Source organism: Rattus norvegicus, chromosome 18 (assembly GCF_021556685.1).
Source record: "Rattus norvegicus strain SHRSP/BbbUtx chromosome 18, alternate assembly SHRSP_T2T, whole genome shotgun sequence".
Taxonomy (NCBI): Eukaryota; Metazoa; Chordata; class Mammalia; order Rodentia; family Muridae; genus Rattus; species Rattus norvegicus.
The window spans coordinates 13,591,768-13,613,643 of record NC_141551.1 but is presented as its reverse complement, the minus strand read 5'-3'; the positions used below and the strand labels follow the sequence as shown (position 1 = coordinate 13,613,643).

Sequence of the window (21,876 nt, the reverse complement as noted above, 5' to 3'; positions counted from 1 at the left end):
TAGATGTTTATTCTTTTCTCTTCCCATTCTAAAAGTTAGTGCCCTATCATAGCTCCAATCCCTCACCACCCTTTGCTCATGCACATGCTTTTGCAATCCAAATTTAGTGCATATTGTCATGTTTTGTGATTAGCATCCTCTGGTAGCACATTAAGATTCAATGATTCTACATTGATAACTATGTGGGGGGGTAAGATGGGTTTTAAACTGCGGGAAAAAAATCTTATAATAATGAAAATAATTGGCATATATATATATATATGTTAGATTATATATACACACATTTCATGAAACAATGGAAAATATAATATGACGAATTTTACAAGGCAAAGAACTGAATTTTATCAGTGAGTTCAAATTTAAGTAGATTTTAAGTGAATTTACCAATTATTTTTATTGAGATGTTTAAATTTTGATTTTTATTGGACTGTTTTGTTTTGACAGTTTGAAGCTTCCTTTGAAGAATGGTAAGAAACTTTAACGCTTCTTTTATTTTTCTCTAAAATGTTGAACTCTTGGTTTTGTACATTTCACCAGTTTTATTTGAGAAGTTGAAAACTTGGAAGCAGTATTTCACATGTTAGATATTAAAACACAGGGAAGGAAGTGGAGTAGTTGTAGGGGAGCAAGGGAGGTTGGAATAGACTACTCATGTGAGAATGAACATGGTCAGATTTCTGGAATCCAGCAAAAAGTTGACATCAACCAAGGAGAAAACCATTAAAGAGACAGCCCACTGAGGTAGAACATCAAGGCAGTAGAAAGTGCTGGATTCCCATTCTTCTGATCAGTGGAAGCCACTAGAGCATTCCATACATGTGCTATGAATTCCTTGTGCTGGAGGAAATACGTTTTATTTTTTAAAGTATCCATTTGATGCTTCTGGCCTGTATGACTGACTCCTATCACGGTGGTTGTACAGTCTCCAGGGAGTGTGTGCTACACTTGTCCCAGCCACCAGGACAACAAGAATACCTAGAGCAAGCCACAGATAGATCAGATGCCTGGGGAGAAAAGGACTCGGCACAGAAATGCATGTGAGGTACATAATGAGCTTTCCCGAACCTGTAAAGTCGGGGATTCTAGAAATGGGCAGATGTGAAGTTTAGAAATATATTCAGAATAACCAATGATGCCTCCATCCTTCCCGTCTGGTTGAACTGTGTGTACTCCATGGGTGGGAACCTTAGACGGATACATGTTTGTAATCAGCCAAGATAAATATGAGAGTTCTGCAAAACAGAGCAAGTTTCATGAATTGGGCATAACTTTTCTTTCTTCTTTTTCTAACCAAAAATATAAATAACATAGAAAATAGCTGTAAAATTGTAGAAATAAATTCTTTTTTGTGAACTGTTGACTTATATGAAAATAGATTAGACCTTCTAATGGAAAAATGAAAGTGGGAGAATGGATAAATCACATTATCCTGGTAATTTAACCTACTGAAGGTGACTCAAGGAGGAAGAAAATGTCTGACACATAAGAATGTAGGAGATAGACAGTATTCGTATCCAAAACTACTTAGCTTGAACATAATAATAAAATGATTCCTAATGACATATTGCTATACCCATAGATGAGTTCCTTTTTCAATTTTAATCAGCTAAGCTTCCTGCAGTAGATGGGAATTAACACAGAGATCCACAACTGGAGAATGTGCAGAAAACCAGAGATTTTGAGAATTCAGTCCTCAGTGGAATTTCTTTAGCAAATCCCTCTTCTCAAGGCTCAAGGGTATATGAATAAGAAGAGGGAGAAACAGTTTAAGAGCTACAAGGGATAGAACTTCAAGGAAGCAGTGTTTTCCAGACACTACAGGGCTGATACAAATAGGGATTCACAGACTGTGGAAACATGCACAAGACTCACACAGATCCAATCCCGGTGGGGTGACAGCACTAAAATGGAGGAAGTAGACATGGTGTCCATCCACAGTAGAAGCTATTTGCGACTGATGCCTGCTGCCAAAGGAAAAAATTAGTTTTTTTCAATGCAGTGTCACGGTTATATCAACCACACTTCAGGAGAGGCACTATGAACAAGAACAGTTGGACCACACAAACTTAACTTGATGGGTTTTTCTTTTGTTTGTCTGTTTGATTGTTTTGTTAGTTTGTTTTGTTTTGTGGGCCTTTGTTTTATTTTGGCTTCTGTTACTGTTTTATTTGCTGTTTTTATTTTCAATTTGTGTGTGTGTGTGTGTGTCTGTATGTCTCTGTGTCTGTGTCTGTGTCTGTGTATGTCTGGGTGTGTGTGTTTGTATGTGTGTGTGTGTGTGTCTGTATGTCTCTGTGTCTGTGTATGTCTGGGTGTGTGTGTTTGTATGTGTCTGTGTGTGTGTTTGTATTTGTCTCTTTCTGTGTGTGTGTGTCTGTGTGTGTGTGTGTGTGTGTGTGTGTGTGTGCATGTTTAAAATAAGAAAGAAAATAGGGTTGTCACACTTTGTAACCCAAATACTAAGAAAGCAGAAGCTAGATGATGGTCAGGTGGAATGAGGCTCAAGCTATATATTAATACTCTTCTTCAAAGAAGAAGATCTGCAAGATCCTAAAGACTGACCACTGTCACTCTAAGATATTGTCCCCAAAGTATTTAAAACAGCCTTTGAAGTGAAAACTTACATATCAATGACCAAAGCATCATGCCTTACAATGACTAAGAGATGAAAAATGAAATCTATCAGTGAATTAGAACAGTGTGATTTAGCCACCAGGAGCGCTGACAAGACCATCCCTTCTGCTCTGAGCAACCGACCTGGAGACCTCAGAACACAAACCCAGGAACAGTCTGGGACAGAACACTTCCAGGTTGCTGCCTGCTCCCAGAACTGACCTGGTCCCACAGCTCTCTGCACCCAGATACCTCTGTAAGAAACCATGTCTACAAGAGTGCTGACACACAGTCTTACAGAAGCATCAAGCCACTGTCAAAGACAGCAAAACAAGCTGACACAAGAGACAACCTGATGGCAAGAGGCATGCACAGGAACCTATGCAATAGAAACCAAGACTACTTGGCATCATCAGAGTCCAGTTGTCCCACCAAAGCAAATACTGGATATCCAAACACACTGGAAAAGCAAGAATTTGATTTAAAAATGCATCTCATGATGATGATGATGGACTTTAAGAAGGACATGAATAACTCTCTTAAAGAAATACAGGACAACAAAGAAAAACAAGTCGAAGCCCTTAAAGAGGAAACACAAAAATCCCTGAAAGAATTATAGGAAAACGGAACCAAACAGGTGAAGGAATTGAACAAAACCATCCAGGATTTAAAAATGGAAATAGAAACAATAAAGAAAGCACAAAGGGAGACAACCCTGGAGATAGAAGACCTAGGAAAGAGATCAGGAGTCATAGATGCAAATATCACCAACGGAATACAAGAGATGGAAGAGAGAATCTCAAGGGCAGAAGAAAGCAGTAACACAACCATCAAAGAAAATGTAAAACAAAAAAGCTCTTAACCCAAAACATCTAGGAAATCCAGGACACAAGGAGAAGACCAACCCCGAGAATAATAGGTATAGAAGAGAGCTAAGACCCCCACATTAAAGGACCAGTAAATGCCTTCAACAAAATCATTGAAGAAAATGTCCTTAACCTAAAGAAAGAGATGCCCAAAAACACACAGGAAGCCTACAGAACTCCAAATACATGGGACCAGAAAAGAAATTCTGCCCATCGAATAATAGTTAAAACACCAAACGCACAAAGCAAAGAAAGAATATTAAAATCAGTAAGGGGAAAAGGTCAAGTAACATATAAAGGCAGACCTATCAGAGTGACACCAAACTTCTCACAAGAGACTATGAAAGCCAGAAGATACTGGGCAGATGTCATACAAACCCTAGCTAGCTTAGGCTACTATATTCAGCAAAATTCTCAATTAACATAGATGGAGAAATCAAGATATTCCATGACAAAACCAAATTTACCCAATATCTTTCAACAAATCCAGCCCTTGAAAGGATAATAGATGGAACACTCCAACTCAAGGAAGGAATTTACACTCTAGCAAAAGAAAGAAAGCAATCTCCTTGCAACAAAACCAAAAGAAGAGAGCCACACAAACAAAATTCCACCTCTAACAACAAAAATAACAGGAAACAACAATCACTATTCCTTATTATCTCTTAACATAAATGGACTCAATTCTCAAATAAAAAGACATAGACTAGCAGACTGGATACATAAAGAGGACCCAGCATTTTGCTTCAGTCAGGAAACACACCTCAGAGAAAAATAAACAGACACTAACTCAGAGTAAATGACTGGAAAACAATTTTCCAAGCAAATGATCCTGAGAAACAAGCTGGAGTAGTCATTCTAATATCAAATAAAATCGACTTTCAACCAAAAGTTATCAAAAAAGATAAGAAATTACACTTCTTATTCATCAAAGGAAAAATCCACCAAGATGAATGCTCAATGCTGAATAACTATGCTCCAAATGCAAGGGCACCTACATACATAAAAGAAACCTTACTAAAACTCAAAGCACACATTGTACCTCAAATAATAATAGTAGGAGATTTCAACAACCCATTCTCATCAATGGACAGATGATGGAAACAGAAACTAAACAAAGACATGGAGAAACTAACAGAAGTTTGAAACAAATAGATATAATAGATATTTATAGAACATTTAACCCTAAAAAAAATATACCTTCTTCTCAGCACCTCATGGTACCTTCTCCAAAATAGACCATATAATTGGCCACAAAACAGATACAAGAATATTGAAATAATCCCATGCATCCTATCAGATCACCATGGTCTAAGGCTGGTCTTCAATAACAACAATGACAACAGAAATCCCACATATACATTGACGTTGAATAATGCTCTGCTCAATGATAACTTGGTCAAGGAAGAAATAAAGAAATGTAAAACTTTTTAAAATTAATGAAAATGAAGGCACAACATAACTAAACTTATGGGACACAATAAAAGCAGTGCTAAGAGGAAAATTCATAGCTCTGAGTGCCTGCAGAAAGAAACAGGAGAGAACACACACTAGCAGCTTGACAGCACACCTAAAAGCTCGAGAACAAAAAGAAGCAAATACACCCACGAGGAGTAGAAGGCAGGAAATAATCAAATTCAGGGCCGAAATCAACCAAGTAAAAACAAAAAGGACTACACAAAGAAACGCCAAAACCAGGAGTTGATTCTTTGAGAAAATTAACAAGATAGATAAACCCTTAGCCAGACTAACTAGAGGGCCCAGAAAGTGTATCCAAATTAGCACAATCAGAAATGAAAGGGAAATATAACAGAATCTGAGGAAATTTAAAAAACCTATATTCAACCAAACTGGAAAATCTGGAGGAAATGGATAATTTTCTAGACAGATACCAGGTACCAAACTTAAATCAGGATCAGAAAAACCATCTAACCTGTCCCATACCTCCTAAGGAAATAAAAGTAGTTATTAAAAGTCTCGCAACCAAAAAGTCCAGGATCAAATGGGTTTAATGCAGAATTCGATCAGACCTTCATAGAACACATCGTACCAATACTGTCCAAACTATTCCACAAAATAGAAACAAAAGGAACACTACACAATTCCTTCTATGAAGCCACAATTATGTATATAATTAAACCACACAAAGATCCAGCAAAAAAAAAATTACAGAAAATTTCCCTTATGAATATCAATGCAAAAATACTCAATAAAATACTCACAAACTGAAGCCAAGAACACATCAAAGCAATCATCCATCATGATCAAGAAGGCTTGATCACAGGGATGCAGGGATGGTTCAACATACGGAAATCCATAAACAAAATCCACTACATAAACAAACTCAAAGAAAGAAGCACATGATCATCTCATTAGATGCTAAGAAAGCATTTGACAAAATTCAACACCTTTTCATGTTAAAAATCTTGGAAAAATCAGAAATTCAAGGCCCATACCTAAATATATAAAAGCAATATACATCAAACCAGTAGCCAACATCAAACTAAATGGAGAGGAACTTGAAGCAATCCCACTAAAATCAGGAACCATACAAGGCTGCCCATTCCCTACTTACTCAATATAGTACTCAAAGTTTTAGCCAGAGCAATGAGACAACAAAAAGAGGTCAAAGGGATAAAACTTGGACAGGAAGAAATCAAAATATCACTATTTGCAGATGATATGTTAGTATATTCAAGTGGCCCCAAAAGTTCCACCAGAGAAATACTAAGCCTGATAAACAACTTCAGCTAAGGGGCTGGGTAGAAAATTAACTCAAACAAATCAGTAGCCTTCCTCTCCTCAAAGGATAAACAGGCTGAGGAAGGACTAGGGAAACAACACCATTCACAATAGTCCCAAATAATATAAAATCCCTTGGTGTAACTCTAACAAAGCAAGTGAAATATCTGTATGACAAGAACTTCAAATCTCTGAAGAAAGAAATTGAAGAAGATCTCAGAAGATGAAAAGATCTCCCATGCTCATGGATTGGCAGGGTTAATATAGTAAAAATGGCCATTTTGTCACAAGCAATCTACAGCTTCAATGCAATCCCCATAAAAATTACAACTCAATTCTTCACAGAGTTAGAAAGAGCAATTTGAAAATTCATTTGGAATAACAAAAAAACCCAGGATAGAGAAAACTATCCTCAACCATAAAAGAACTTTTAGGGGAATCACCATCCCTTACCTGAAGACCTACTACAGAGCAATTGTGATGAAAAAAAACTGTGGGGCTGGGGATTTAGCTCAGTGGTTAGAGTGCTTACCTAGGAAGCGCAAGGCCCTGGGTTCGGTCCCCAGCTCCGAAAAAAAGAACCAAAAAAAAAAAAAAAAAAAACTGTATGGTATTGGGGCAGAGAGGGGCAGCTAGAACTATGGAATAGAATTGACGACCCAGAAGTGAACCCACACACATATAGTCACTTGATCTTTGACAAAGGAGCTAAAACTATCTAGTGGAAAAAAAGATAGCCTTTTCAACAAATGGTGCTGATTCAACTGGAGGACAGCATGTAAAAAAATGCAAATTACTCCATTCTTATCGCCCTGTACAAGGCTTAAATCCAAGTGGATCAAAGACTTCCACAGAAAACCAGATACATTCAAACTAATAGAAGAAAAAGTGGGGAAGAGTCTCGAACACATGGGCACTGAGGAAAATTTCCTGAACAAAACACCAATGGCTTATGTTCTAAGATCAAGAATTGACAAATGAGACCTCATAAAACCGCAAAGCTTTTGTAAGGCAATGGACACTGTCATTAGGACACAATGGCAACCAAAAGGAAAAGACTGGGAAAAGATCTTTACCAATCCTACATCTGATTGAGGTCTAATATCCAAAATATACAAAGAACTCAAGAAGTTTGACTCCAGAGAGCCAAATAACCTTGTTAAAAATGTAGTGCAAAGCTAAGCAAAGAACTCTCATTTGAGAAATATCAAATAGCTGAGAACTTCCTAAAGAAATGTTCAACATCATTAGTCTTCTGGAAAATGCAAATCAAAACAACCCTGAGTTTCTACCTCAGGCCAGTCAGTATGGCTAAGATAAAAACTCATGTGACAACAGATACTGACAAGTATGTGGAGAAAGAGGAACACTCCTCCATTGCTGGTGGGATTGCAAATCAGTCTGGAGGTTCCTCAGAAAATCGGGTATAGTACTATCTGAGGACCCAGCTATACCAGTCCTGGGCATATACCCAAAAGATGCTCCATATAACAAGGACACATGTGCCACTATGTTCATAGCAGCCTTATTTATAATAGCCAGAAGCTGGAAAGAACCCAGATGCCCTTTAACAGAGTAATGGATACAGAAAATGTGGTACATCTGCACAATAGAGTACTACTCAGCCATCAAAAACAATGACTTCGTGAAATTCATAGGCAAATGGTTGGAATAGAAAATATCATCCTTTTTGAGGTTACTGAATCATAAAAGAACATACAGGATATGCACTCTTTGATAAGTGCATATTAGCCCAAAAGCCCTAATTATCCAAGATACAGTCCACAGACCACATGAAGGATGATCAAAGTGCAGATGCTTCAGTCCTTCTTAAAAGAGGAAACAAATATATTCATAGGAGGAGATATGGAGACAAATTTTGGAGCTGAGACTGAAGAAATAGCATTCAGACTCTGCCCCACCTGGGGATCCAGCCCAAATATATACAGCCACCAAACCTAGACAATATTGATGAAGCCAAAAAGTGCATGCTGACAAGAACCTGAAATAGTTGTCTCCTGAGAAGCTCAACCAGAGGGTGACAAATACAGAGGATAATGTTAGCAGCCAACCATTGAACTGAGACCTGAGTTCACATTGGAGGAATTAGAGAAAGGATTGAGGGAGCTGAAGGGGCTTGTAACCCCATAAGAACAACAATACCAACAAACCAGTGCTCCCAGGGACTAAATCACTACCCAAAGAGTCCATATTGACAGGCCCATAGCTCCTGCTGCATATGCAGCAGAGGATGGCTTTGTTGGGAACCAATGGAAGGAGAAGCTTTGGTCCTTCCAAGTGTAGGGTAATGTCAGGGCAGGAAGGCAGGAAAGGGAGGTGTTTGGGGAAGGGGAACTCCCTCATAGAAGTAAGGGAGAAAAGTTGGAATAGGGGGTTATGGACGGGAAACCTGGAAATGGAATAACATTATAAATATAAATAAAAAATATCCAATTTAAAAAATGAAGAAGGGAAAAAAAAGAAACATCATCATCATCAACAACAACAACACAACAACAACCAGGGTGGTTTATCTATGCAATGAAATATTTTGTGCCTAAAAAGCAATAAAGTTCTAATAATAATACAACATAGATAAACATCATATATATTCATATATATACATATTATATACAAGTATAACATATATTTTGAAGTGGCTGGACACAATTGACTACCGTCTTACAAATATTTTATATGGAATATTTATTATATCTAGACAGAAAGCAGCTGAGTCATTGATAAAGACTAGTATGAGAAAGAAGAGACCACTAACCAAATAGGTAAAGTTTATGCAATTTGATTTTAGAAGTGCAGTAGAAAGATTAATTCGAGTTAGAAGGCTTTGACTTGAAAACTTAAATATCTGTATTAAAAGCATGTCACTTTACAATGGCTGAGAGGCAAAAACTAAAATCTCTCAGTGAATTAAAACAGTATGGTTTATCTATGCAAGGAAACATTTTGTGCCTAAAAAGCAGATCAGGAGACAATACACAAGACTACAGCTAGCCAGCTTGGGTGGTGGTTGATGCTTTTGATTCTATTATTTACCTGCAGAGCTAGCAGATCACTGTGACTTTGAGGCCAGTCTGATCTACATGGAGAGTTCTAGGAAAATCAGGGTTATACAGAGGGGACTACCACAAACAAACTAACAGCAGCAATAGCAATACCGTCAAACCTATAGCTAGGTGTGTATGATATCAAGCCAGAACATGCAACGAAGATTGCAAGCCAAAAAGAAAAGCATTATTTAATCATTGAGTTGGGAACAATTAACTTTTTATTATTTTAAAAATTCAACACACAAAAATTATAATTTTCAAAGAATGTTCTGAAGTAAGAAAAGCAAAATAATAGAAGATAGTGGTTGTATTTTATTAAAAAGAAGGAGATATAATAATATGTAACCATGGCAAATATTAATGACATTAAAATTTACGGGAATGGTACACAAAAAAAAGTGAGATGTGGAATTTGTTGGTGAATTTTATAAAAGCTGAAGTATTGCTACCGTGCGGTATTCCATGTGGTGTTTCAGATGACCGAACGTGTGCTACTCTTAAGAGCTCTAACGATATTTGGTAGGCATGCGGATTTTGTTAATTTTAATGAAATTTAGTAAAAGCTTAAAAAAGTCCTTCCCTTGATACTAATTTATGTTAAAATTTTTCACCAATGAAAATGTAAACATTTTAAAATACAGGAAGTCTCAATATAGGATCTTAGTAACAGGCTAGAGAAATAGCGAGAATAAGAAATAATGTATTAGTGAAACCCCAGTAAGAAATTCCTTTAAAAAGGAAATAACTCGTTCAGTCCTTCCCCTACTCTTCCATTGGGGTCCCCAGGCTCAGTGCAATGGTTGGTTGCGGGTATCTGCATCTGTCTTAGTCAGGTGCTGGCAGAGCCTCTCAGAAAACAGCCATGCCAGGCTCCTGTCTGCAAGCACAACCTGGTAACAATAATTAGTGTCAGGGTTTGGGGCCTACGCATGGGATGGATCCCAAGTCTGGCTGGTCACTGAACAACCTTTCCTTTAGTTAGTCTCTGATCCAATTTTTGTCCCTGCATTTCCTTTAGACAGGAACAATTCTGGGTTAAATTTTTTGAAATGGATGGGTGGCCCCATCCCTCAACCGAGGGCCATATCTATTTACTGGAGGCAGTCGATCTTCCCACATTTTGTCTAATGTCATTCCTATTGGGTCCTGGGATCCTTGTACATTCCTGGTGTCTGGGATTTTCTAGTGATGCCTTCTGTTCCCCACCCCATACTGCTGCATATCCATTCTCCTGGCTCTCTGGGCTTCTCTCTGGTGTCACCCCTCTACTTGATTCTGCCCCCTTTTCCCCCTCTCCCTCCCCTCTCCCACCCAGGTCCCTCTATCTCTCTGCCACTCGTGATTATTTTGTTCTCTCTTCTAAGTGGGATTGAAGCATCCACACTTGAGCCTTCTTTCTCATTAAGTTGTATCATGGGTACTCTGAGTTTTTTGTCTAATATCCACTTATCAGTGAGGACATGCATGTCCTTTTGTGCCTGGGTTAAGTGAATCAGGATGATATTTTCCAGTTCGATCCATTTGCCTGCAAAATTCAAAGGAGCTGAAGGGGATTGCAACCCCGTAGGAAGAAAAACAGTACCAACTAATCAGACCTCTCAGAACTCCCAGAGACTAATTAAGCCACCAACCAAACAGCATACATGGGTTGGTCCGTGGACCCCGCTACATATGTAGCAGAGGACTGCCTTGTCTGGCATCATTGAGAGGGGACATGCTTGGTCCTGCAGAGGCTTGGTGGGAGTACGTGGGTGGGAGTGAGTGGGTGGGAGGGGGAGCATCCTCTTAGAGATGAAGGGGAGGCAGGATGGGTTAGAGGGGCTGTGGAGGTGGGACCGGGAAGGGGGACAACATTAGAAATGTAAATAAATAAGATAATAAAAGACAAATGACCACACAAAGACAAAACAAAGAAAGAGAACTTCAGACCAATTTCCCTTATGAATATCGATGCAAAAATACTCAACAAAATTCTGGCAAACCGAATCCAAGAGCACATCAAAACAATCATCCACGATGACCAAGTAGGCTTCATCCCAGGCATGCAGGGATGGTTTAATATACGGAAAACCATCAACGTGATCCATTATATAAACAAACTGAAAGAACAAAACCACATGATCATTTCATTAGACGCTGAGAAAGTATTTGACAAAATTCAACACCCCTTCATGATAAAAGTCCTGGAAAGAATAGGAATTCAAGGCCCATACCTGAACATAGTAAAAGCCATATACAGCAAACCAGTTGCTAACATTACACTAAATGGAGAGAAACTTGAAGCAATCCCACTAAAATCAGGGACTAGACAAGGCTGCCCACTCTCTCCCTACTTATTCAATATAGTTCTTAAAGTTCTAGCCAGAGCAATCAGACAACAAAAGGAGGTCAAGGGGATACAGATCGGAAAAGAAGAAGTCAAAATATCACTATTTGCAGATGACATGATAGTATATTTAAGTGATCCCAAAAGTTCCACCAGAGAACTACTAAAGCTGATAAACAACTTCAGCAAAGTGGCTGGGTATAAAATTAACTCAAATAAATCAGTAGCCTTCCTCTACACAAAAGAGAAACAAGCCGAGAAAGAAATTAGGGAAACGACACCCTTCATAATAGACCCAAATAATATAAAGTACCTCGGTGTGACTTTAACCAAGCAAGTAAAAGATCTGTACAATAAGAACTTCAAGACACTGAAGAAGGAAATTGAAGAAGACCTCAGAAGATGGAAAGATCTCCCATGCTCATGGATTGGCAGGATTAATATAGTAAAAATGGCCATTTTACCAAAAGCAATCTACAGATTCAATGCAATCCCCATCAAAATACCAATCCACTTCTTCAAAGAGTTAGACAGAACAATTTGCAAATTCATCTGGAATAACAAAAAACCCAGGATAGCTAAAGCTATCCTCAACAATAAAAGGACTTCAGGGGGAATCACTATCCCTGAACTCAAGCAGTATTACAGAGCAATAGTGATAAAAACTGCATGGTATTGGTACAGAGACAGACAGATAGACCAATGGAATAGAATTGAAGACCCAGAAATGAACCCACACACCTATGGTCACTTGATTTTTGACAAAGGAGCCAAAACCATCAAATGGAAAAAAGATAGCATTTTCAGCAAATGGTGCTGGTTCAACTGGAGGTCAACATGTAGAAGAATGCAGATCGATCCATGCTTATCACCCTGTACAAAGCTTAAGTCCAAATGGATCAAGGACCTCCACATCAAACCATACACACTCAAACTAATAGAAGAAAAACTAGGGAAGCATCTGGAACACATGGGCACTGGAAAAAAATTCCTAAACAAAACACCAATGGCTTACGCTCTAAGATCAAGAATCAACAAATGGGATCTCATAAAACTGCAAAGCTTCTGTAAGGCAAAGGACACTGTGGTTAGGACAAAACGGCAACCAACAGATTGGGAAAAGATCTTTACCAATCCTACAACAGATAGAGGCCTTATATCCAAAATATACAAAGAACTCAAGAAGTTAGACCGCAGGGAAACAAATAACCCTATTAAAAAATGGGGTTCAGAGCTAAACAAAGAATTCACAGCTGAGGAATGCCGAATGGCTGAGAAACACTTAAAGAAATGTTCAACATCTTTAGTCATAAGGGAAATGCAAATCAAAACAACCCTGAGATTTCACCTCACACCAGTGAGAATGGCTAAGATCAAAAACTCAGGGGACAACAGATGCTGGCGAGGATGTGGAGGAAGAGGAACACTCCTCCATTGTTGGTGGGATTGCAAACTGGTACAACCATTCTTGAAATCAGTCTGGAGGATCCTCAGAAAATTGGACATTGAACTGCCTGAGGATCCAGCTATACCTCTCTTGGGCATATACCCAAAAGATGCCCCAACATATAAAAAAGACACGTGCTCCACTATGTTCATTGCAGCCTTATTTATAATAGCCAGAAGCTGGAAAGAACCCAGATGCCCTTCAACAGAGGAATGGATACAGAAAATGTGGTACATCTACACAATGGAATATTACTCAGCTATCAAAAACAACGACTTTATGAAATTCGTAGGCAAATGGTTGGAAGTGGAAAACATCATCCTGAGTGAGCTAACCCAATCACAGAAAGACATACATGGTATGCACTCATTGATAAGTGGCTATTAGCCCAAATGCTTGAATTACCCTAGATGCCTAGAACAAATGAAACTCAAGACGGATGATCAAAATGTGAATGCTTCACTCCTTCTTTAAAAGGGGAACAAGAATACCCTTGGCAGGGAAGAGAGAGGCAAAGATTAAAACAGAGACTGAAGGAACACCCATTCAGAGTCTGCCCCACCTGTGGCCCATACATATACAGCCACCCAATTAGACAAGATGGATGAAGCAAAGAAGTGCAGACCGACAGGAGCCGGATGTAGATCGCTCCTGAGAGACACAGCCAGAATACAGCAAATATAGAGGCGAATACCAGCAGCAAACCACTGAACTGAGAATAGGTCCCCTATTGAAGGAATCAGAGAAAGAACTGGAAGAGCTTGAAGGGGCTCGAGACCCCATATGTACAACAATACCAAGCAACCAGAGCTTCCAGGGACTAAGCCACTACCTAAAGACTATACATGGACTGACCCTGGACTCTGACCTCATAGGTAGCAATGAATATCCTAGTAAGAGCACCAGTGGAAGGGGAAGCCCTGGGTCCTGCTAAGACTGAACCCCCAGTGAACTAGACTGGTGGGGGGAGGGCGGCAATGGGGGGAGGGTTGGGAGGGGAACACCCATAAGGAAGGGGAGGGGGGAGGGGGATGTTTGCCCGGAAACCGGGAAAGGGAATAACACTCGAAATGTATATAAGAAATACTCAAGTTAATAAAAAAAGAAAAAGACAAATGACATTTTTATCTGGCTTCTTTTCTTAAATCTTAACTTTAAGTCTGAAATGGGTAACTTTACTCTTTGTAGCTTCTATTGACTTCCCAGAAATCACTAATCTGAAAACAAAATATATCATGCATTGATTTTCAGTCAAACCTATCTGTTTGAACTGGAGAGGTAGCCCAGTACTTTTCAGTGTGTACTACTCTTGCAGAGGATGCTAGCTCAGTTCCCAGCACCTACATCAGTCAGCTCCAGTGGACCTAATGTCCTCTTCTGGTAGCCAAGCATCCACACATCAGAACCACACACACACACACACGAATGTACACATGCACACAGTTTATAAATTAAGCTGCATCGTAAAATTTCTAGGAAATAAGAATTTGTAAATAAGAATACTGTTTCAATGTCCTCTCAAGAAAGTTCATGACACTTGTGATTATTTTAAGTTTCTATTAATTTGAGCATAAGTACTATTGGGTAATAGAATTTTCTATCTGTTCACTGTTCAGTAAGGTTACCATGTAAATGACCTTTAACATTCCACAGAAATGCTTTACCAAGTTTTGTATAACTAGCTTTTAATGCATCTATCTTTTAAAATAGTGATGCCATCTTTCTTGTTTTGTATGTGTAGGACTTCAGCCACAAAAGATAAAAAGGAAGACTTGGATATCTCTGCTTCAGCGCAAAAAATCCCCCCAGGAAAAGCGAAAGGTAGGTTTGCTTTTGAGATGGATAATTGTTTATAGGTCATTGACCTTTTATTTAATACAGTTCTGATATCAACAATTATTATTTTTGTGAGTTTTCTGGATATTGAATAGGAAAAAGAGCCCCCTATACCACTCTGAGAAGCATGTCCTCAGTGAATACATATTATTATTATTGTTATTATTATTGTTATTATTATTATTAATGACTTCTATATCAGACACCGGCCTAAATTATGTCTACACAGTGATACCTGTCCAGAGCTCAAAAAGCTAATAACAGTAAAGAATCATTGATAAAACTTTCCGTGATGATCAGGGTATTGTCTTTCTTTCCAGTAGGACAGCTGTTACCCACAGAGAACTACTGACCAGTTGACACGTGGCTAATAAGACTAGAGAACTTAACTCTAAAGTTTAATCGTAACTTACAACAAAATATAAATAACTGTAGTTCAGTGGCTTCCATACGATCAGAATTTATCATAATTAATAAAAAGTTGCAAAATTTAAATATTAGCTTAAAGTTATTAATATTATCTCAACATTTTTGGATATGTGTGATTATACCAAATTTCTCATCTTTGCCTGTCACAAAAAATGACAAATACCTTTGCTAAAGGAAAACTGATGAATGGGGGACTTTTCATTAAAAGGAAGAATATTTTGTTTAAAAGCATTACTCATTCCCGTGCTCTGTTTTGATTGATTCATTTTCCTTATTTTCTGTATTAATGTCTATGGAGAAGATGAAAACATCAATGTTTATACACCCCGGATGTGAAAGAAAAAAGATTAACTCACCCATGTTACAGTCAGAGTAAAAGTATCTAGCATAGCATCCATCAGCAATATGCACGTGTGAGACTGAGAGGCTTATGGTACCAGGAAGATAGTGGCTTTTTAAAAGCATTTGTGTTAAAAAGTGCAAACCACTTTTTAAGTGAGTGAGTTGGCTTGTGAAAACAGTTAGAGAGATATTTATAACAATGGATCAGAGACACCACAAGTCACTTGGAGATATGATTTGTTTGTATGCCATTAAAGAGAGAACCAAAGGTAATTTGTGAAAATGAATATCTTTGGTAAAACACGTAAATCCATTAAAGTGCTATGATCGGCAGTGACATGAATACTTTTGTGTATTTTAGACAAAAATGTCTTAGGGAGATTGATTATGAAATCATTCACAAATTGTCAATGTTGCATTAAAAAAAAAGTCTCACTCAATAAAGTACCCAGAGTGAAAGTAAACAGTGGGTTCAAAGAAACCAGATAAAGCTGGGGTCAGAGTTATTTTTGCCCATTAAGAATATTTCTTTTAAAGGAATATATCAATGTCTTCACCAAGCTGTCTAGGATAGTAGAGGATATGAAATACTTTAGTTTACCTTTATACTGCCGTCTCAAAGAAAAGTCATTGTCTTTATTATCTAAAAAAAATAAGAGAGAGAATTATCTATGCCTTCCTTCTTTCATGCCATTTCACTATCTCACTTCCCCCCTCCTTGGTGTCCTTTACTATCTTGACACTGTGCTTATGTACCCCTGTCATGTCGCATGTTGGCAAAGTCAGCCTGTGTAGCTACCAATATCAGCAGAACAGGACTCTCTTCTGCCTCCCTTACCTTGTTCTTTCTAGAGGAAAGAATATTATTGTGGTTGGAAGAAATAATAAGCTTTGTACACATTTTGTTCACCAGCAGATGAATGAATACCTCTGCTAATACTTTGTTAACATTAAGCCATATTATTCCAGAGCTCTGAACCAGAGATCACAGGCGTCTCTCATTAACAGAGTTAATTAAGGCTGGATAAATAGAATTTGGAAGTTTCTGATGAATTCTTGCCAAGGCTAAGTGGAGAAGTTATTATCTGATAAAGCTGAAGAATATTAATGCCTTCTTTTCCAGGAATTGAGTAATCTTCAATATTGATTTAAATTGCTCATTGTGATTTGTGTCCTTAAATTGGAGGAAATATGGCCATGATTTATAAAAGAAGGCAAAGCTTCCAGAGGTGCTTCTCATGAAGTTACTGGTTGAGGCTTTGTATATGCTTTTTATGTGTTCAATGAAAATTCTGTCTCCAAAGAATAAGACATCATTTTTGTACTATCTTCATGATTGGGTTATATAATTTTAAGTCTCTTCGTTTTGTTTTCAAGACAAATCTCTCACTCTCTGGCTCAGACTCTCCCTGAACCCTCAGGGATTTTGCAATATCATCCTCTCACATACTGATATTACAGGCCAGTGCCATCGTGCCTGGCTCTGTTTTATAACACAAATGGTCTTTTAAAGATTATTTAACCTTTCTAACATTTTCTTTCTTTTTATTTTCCTTCTTTCCTTCTTCCTTTCTTTCCTTTTGTCCTAGTAACAAGCCACAAGCACAAGCTGAGCAGATCCTGAGCATTCTAACCTGACTACCCGACTACCCAGACAAAGACTCCAGTACTTGCTAATCTGGTCTTGTCCCGGTTCACTCTGGTCCATGTGTTCTCTCATCACTGTCTTGTGGTGCATCCTGGTCCCTCCACATGACCGCTCCACAACATTTTCTCCTCATGCTCTTCTCTCTCTTCTTTCTTGGACCCACCTCAACTGGCATCAGAAATCCCACTGTATTCTCTTCTACCCAGCTAATTGGCTGATTAACTCTTTATGTAACCAGACTGCTTCCTTCTACCTTAGTCTGCCAAGGGTCAAAATTCTCTTGTGTTGGATTTAGTTTTGTGTTGTGTTTCTTTCTAAGACAAGGCAGTTGACACTATAGATTGTATTAATTTAACACATCTATAATGATTAAAGAAACTTGAAAACTGTCTTGGAGAATGGTTTTGTGCACTGTGTAAAGAATGTCTTTGTTCAAAGGCTGATTTATTTCTGTACCAACAGAGAGTTGAGTACAATCTGGACTTTGGTATTGTTTATTTTCCGAAGATTACCTGCCTAAGTTATTGGATTTGTTCTTTCTTATCACCTCTTTACATTCTTTTCTTAAATAAATAAATACTTGAAAGACTAATTCAAGTAAGACCCATGTTCTGTCATCATGTTGCCTGTGGGTTGGTTTATTAACAAGCATGAATACATGTGTCCTATTTTAAGATGTGAAGTGTCCTGAATTGAAGAAGAGGATGGAGACATTACTATCAGAGGCCATCCACCTCGTTAAAAGTCTGGAAACTGACAGAGCAGAAGCAGAACAAGCTTTAAGACAACAAAAGTCAAGAAAGAATAGGATTAGCATGAAAATTGACTCTTGGTCCATCTGGAAGCTCCAAGAACTCCCAGTAGCTGTTCAGAAAGGTAATAAAAGGGCTTCTCTTCTGCCTTTCTCCATTACAGTAGCAGAGAGAGAATAGACCACTCCTCTGGATACACTATTTACTAGTAGATGTTGCTTACAGACTGGAGCATGAATGAAACACAATATTAAACACTGAGATGAATCCAAAGACACTAATCTTGACTGTGGGCTTTTAAGTATGTTGAAAATCTTATTCATTAATATATCACAGGGGGGAGACAAACTTTTGACATAAATTACTTACCATAATTGTACCAATATTTGAGTTATTAAAAATCCATAAATCTGACAGCCTTGTTGGTATCATTAGCTATGTTTGGGGATATAGAAAAATTCAGATTTCTAAGTGACATGTTGGGAATGGTACAAATTTACTTTTGAGAACTGAGATGTAAATTCAGTTGGAAAGGAGCTTTTAGCAAGAAGGTAATTTTAATATGTTTGCAAGAGTAACTTGTTCAATAACTTTAAGAAAATGTGTTCTTTAGAGCATAGAGAGGAAGAGCTAGGATGTTACACAACCTAAAGTTTCTAGTTACTGTATCACTGAAGTATACTCTGTATCATTAAAACATTCAGGACTAGTCCAGAGGCTAGAACTTCATACCCTTTTGAGTGAAGGAGTCATTGGCACTAAAGTAATTTTTTAAAGTAGGATACTCATACCGTCTCTCACTTGAGATAAAGGGCTATGCTATTGGTCATTGCTCTGTATAATAGGCATTAACTTAAAGCATATGTCATGCAGAACACACAAATAAATGTTTGTTATTGGAAATTTTTTATTTACATTTCAAATGTTCTTCCCTTTCCCCGTTTCCCGGCCATAAGCCCCCTATCCCATCCCCCTCTTCTTTTTCTATAAGGGCATTCCCTATTCCCAACCACCCCCTTTTCCCACCTGACCCTGACATTCCTCTGTACTGGGGGGGGTCCATCCTTGGCAGGACCAAGGGCTTCTCCTCCCATTGGTGCACAACAAGGCCATCCTCTGCTACATATGGAGCTGGAGCCATGGGTCTGTCCATGTGTGTTCTTTGGATGGTGGTTTAGTCACTGGGAGCTCTGGTTGGTTGGCATTGTTGTTCTTATGGGGATGCAAACCCCTTCAGCTCTTTCAATTCTTTCTCTAATTCCTCAAATGGGGACCCCATTCTCAGTTCAATGGTTTGCTGCCAGCATTACCTCTGTATTTGCCATGCTCTGGCAGAGCCTCTCAAGAGACAGCTATACCAGGCTCCTGTCAGCATTCATTTCTTAGCTTCATCAATATTATCTAGTTTTGGGGGATGTATATAAATGAGCTCTATACCCAGGTGGGGCAGGCTATGAATGGCCATTCCTTTAGTTTCTGCTCCAAACTTTGTCTCTACATCCCCTACTATGAACATTTTTGTTTCCCCTTTTAAGAATGACGGAAGAATCTACACTTTGGTTGTCCTTCTGATTGAGATTCATGTGATCTGTGGATTTTATATTGAGTAATTATAGCTTTGGGGCTAATAATCCACTTATCAGTGAGTGCATACCTTGTGTTTTGTTTGTTTGTTTGTTTTTGTTTGTTTGTTTTGTTTTATGTGATTGGTTTACCTCACTCAGGATGATATTTTCTAGTTCCTTTGCCTATGAAATTCATGAAGTCATTTGTTTTTGATAGCTGAGTAGTACTCCATTGTATAGATGTACCACATTTTATGTATCCATTTCTCTGTTGAAGGGCATCAGGGTTCTTTCCAGCTTCTGGCAATTATAAATAAGGCTTCTATGAACATAGTGGGGCATGTGTCCTTGTTGTATCTTAGAGCATCATTTGGGTATATACCCAGGAGAGGTATAGTAGGGTCCCCAGGGAGTGCAATGTCCAAATTTCTGAGGAACCTGCAGACTGATTTCCAGAGTGGTTGTACCAGTTTACAAATCCACCAACAATGGAGGAGCGTTCCTCTTTCTCCTCATCCTCACCAGCACCTGTTGTCACCTGAGTTTTGATCTTAATCATTGGTGTGAGGTGAAATCTCAGTGTTGTTTTGATTTACATTTCACTGATGACTAAGGATATTGAACATTTCTTTAGATACTTCTCAGTCATTTGATATTCCTCAGGTGAGAATTCTTTGTTTAGCTCTGTATCCAATTTTTAATAGGGTTATTTGGCTCTCTGGAGCCTAACTACTGGAGTTCTTTGTATGTATTCCTTACTAGCCCTCTGTAAGATGTAGGACTGGTAAAGATCTTTTCCAAGCCTGTTGGTTGCTTTTATGTCCTAATGACAGTGTCCTTTGCCTTACAGAAGCTTTGCAGTTTTATGAGATCCCATTTGTTGATTCTTGATCTTAGAGCATAAGCCATTGGTGTTTTGTTCAGGAAATTTTCCCCAGTGCCTATGTGTTCAAGGCTCTTCCCCACTTTTTCTTCTATTAGTTTGAGTGTATCTGGTTTTATGTGGAGGTCCTTGATTCACTTGGACTTAAGCTTTGTACAGAGCAATAGGAGTGGAGTGATTTGCATTCTTTTACATGCTGACTGCCAGTTGAACCAGCACCATTTGTTGAAAAGGCTATCTTTTTTTCCACTGAATGGTTTTAGCTCCTTTGTTGAAGATAAAAATGACCATCGGTGTGTTGGTTCATTTCTGGGTGTTCAATTCTATTCCATTGATCTACTTGCCTGTTTCTGTACCAATACCATACAGTTTTTTTTAACACTGTTGCTCTGTAATAGGGCTTCAGGTCAGGGATGGTGATTCCTCTAACATTCTTTTATGGTTGAATATAGTTTTTGCTATCCTGGGTTTTTTGTTATTCCAAATGAATTTGCAAATGGCTTTTTCTACCTCTAGGAAGACTTGAGTTGGAATTTTGATGGCGATTGCAACGAATCTGCACATTGCTTTTGGCAAAATGGCCATTTTAACTATATTAATCCTGCCAATCCATGAGCATGGGAGATCTTTCCATCTTTTGAGATCTTCTTCATTTACTTTCTTCAGAGACTTGAAGTTCCTTTCATACAGATCTTTCACTTGCTTTGTTAGTGTCACACCAAGGTATGTTACGTTTTTCGTGACTATTATGAAGGGTGCCATTTCCCAAATTATTTTCTCAGTCTGTTTATCCTTGAGTAGAGAAAGGCTACAGATTTATTGAGTTAATTTTATACCCCGACACTTTGCTGAAGTTGTTTATCAGGCTTAGTAGTTCTCTGGTAGAACTTTTGGGGTCACTTAAGTATACTATCATATCATCTGCAAATAGTGATATTTTGATTTCTTCCTTTCCAATTTGTATCCCTTTGACCTCCTTTTGTTGTCTGATTGCTCTGGCTAGGACTTCGAGTTCTATATTGAATAGTAGGGAGAGAATGGGCAGCCTTATCTAGTCCCTGATTTTAGTGGGATTGCTTCAACGTCTCTCCATTTAGTTTGAGTTGGCTACTGGTTTGCTGTATATGGCTTTTACTATGTTTAGGTATGGGCCTTGAATTCCTGATCTTTCCAGGACTTTTATCATGAGGGGTTGTTGAGTTTTGTCAAATGTTTTTACAGCACCTTATGAGACAATCATGTGGCTTTTTTTCTTTAAGTTTGCTTACATAGTGGATTTTGTTTATGGATTTCCATATATCGAACCATCACTGCATCCCTGGGATGAAGCCTACTTGATCATGATGGATGATTATTTTA

At 38.3% G+C, this 21,876-nt stretch overlaps 1 protein-coding gene across 2 annotated transcripts in view; it reads left to right on the top strand.

Annotated features, from left to right (window-relative positions):
* Ccdc178 (coiled-coil domain containing 178) overlaps positions 1-21,876 on the top strand; it is a 401,819-nt gene that overhangs the window by 41,662 nt on the left and 338,281 nt on the right. For both annotated transcript variants that reach the window (XM_087593662.1, XM_087593663.1), the window contains exons 7-9: positions 445-467; positions 14,804-14,883; positions 17,993-18,193. In XM_087593662.1, the coding sequence (XP_087449788.1) occupies positions 445-467; positions 14,804-14,883; positions 17,993-18,193 (304 nt within the window). The remainder of the gene's footprint in view (positions 1-444; positions 468-14,803; positions 14,884-17,992; positions 18,194-21,876) is intronic.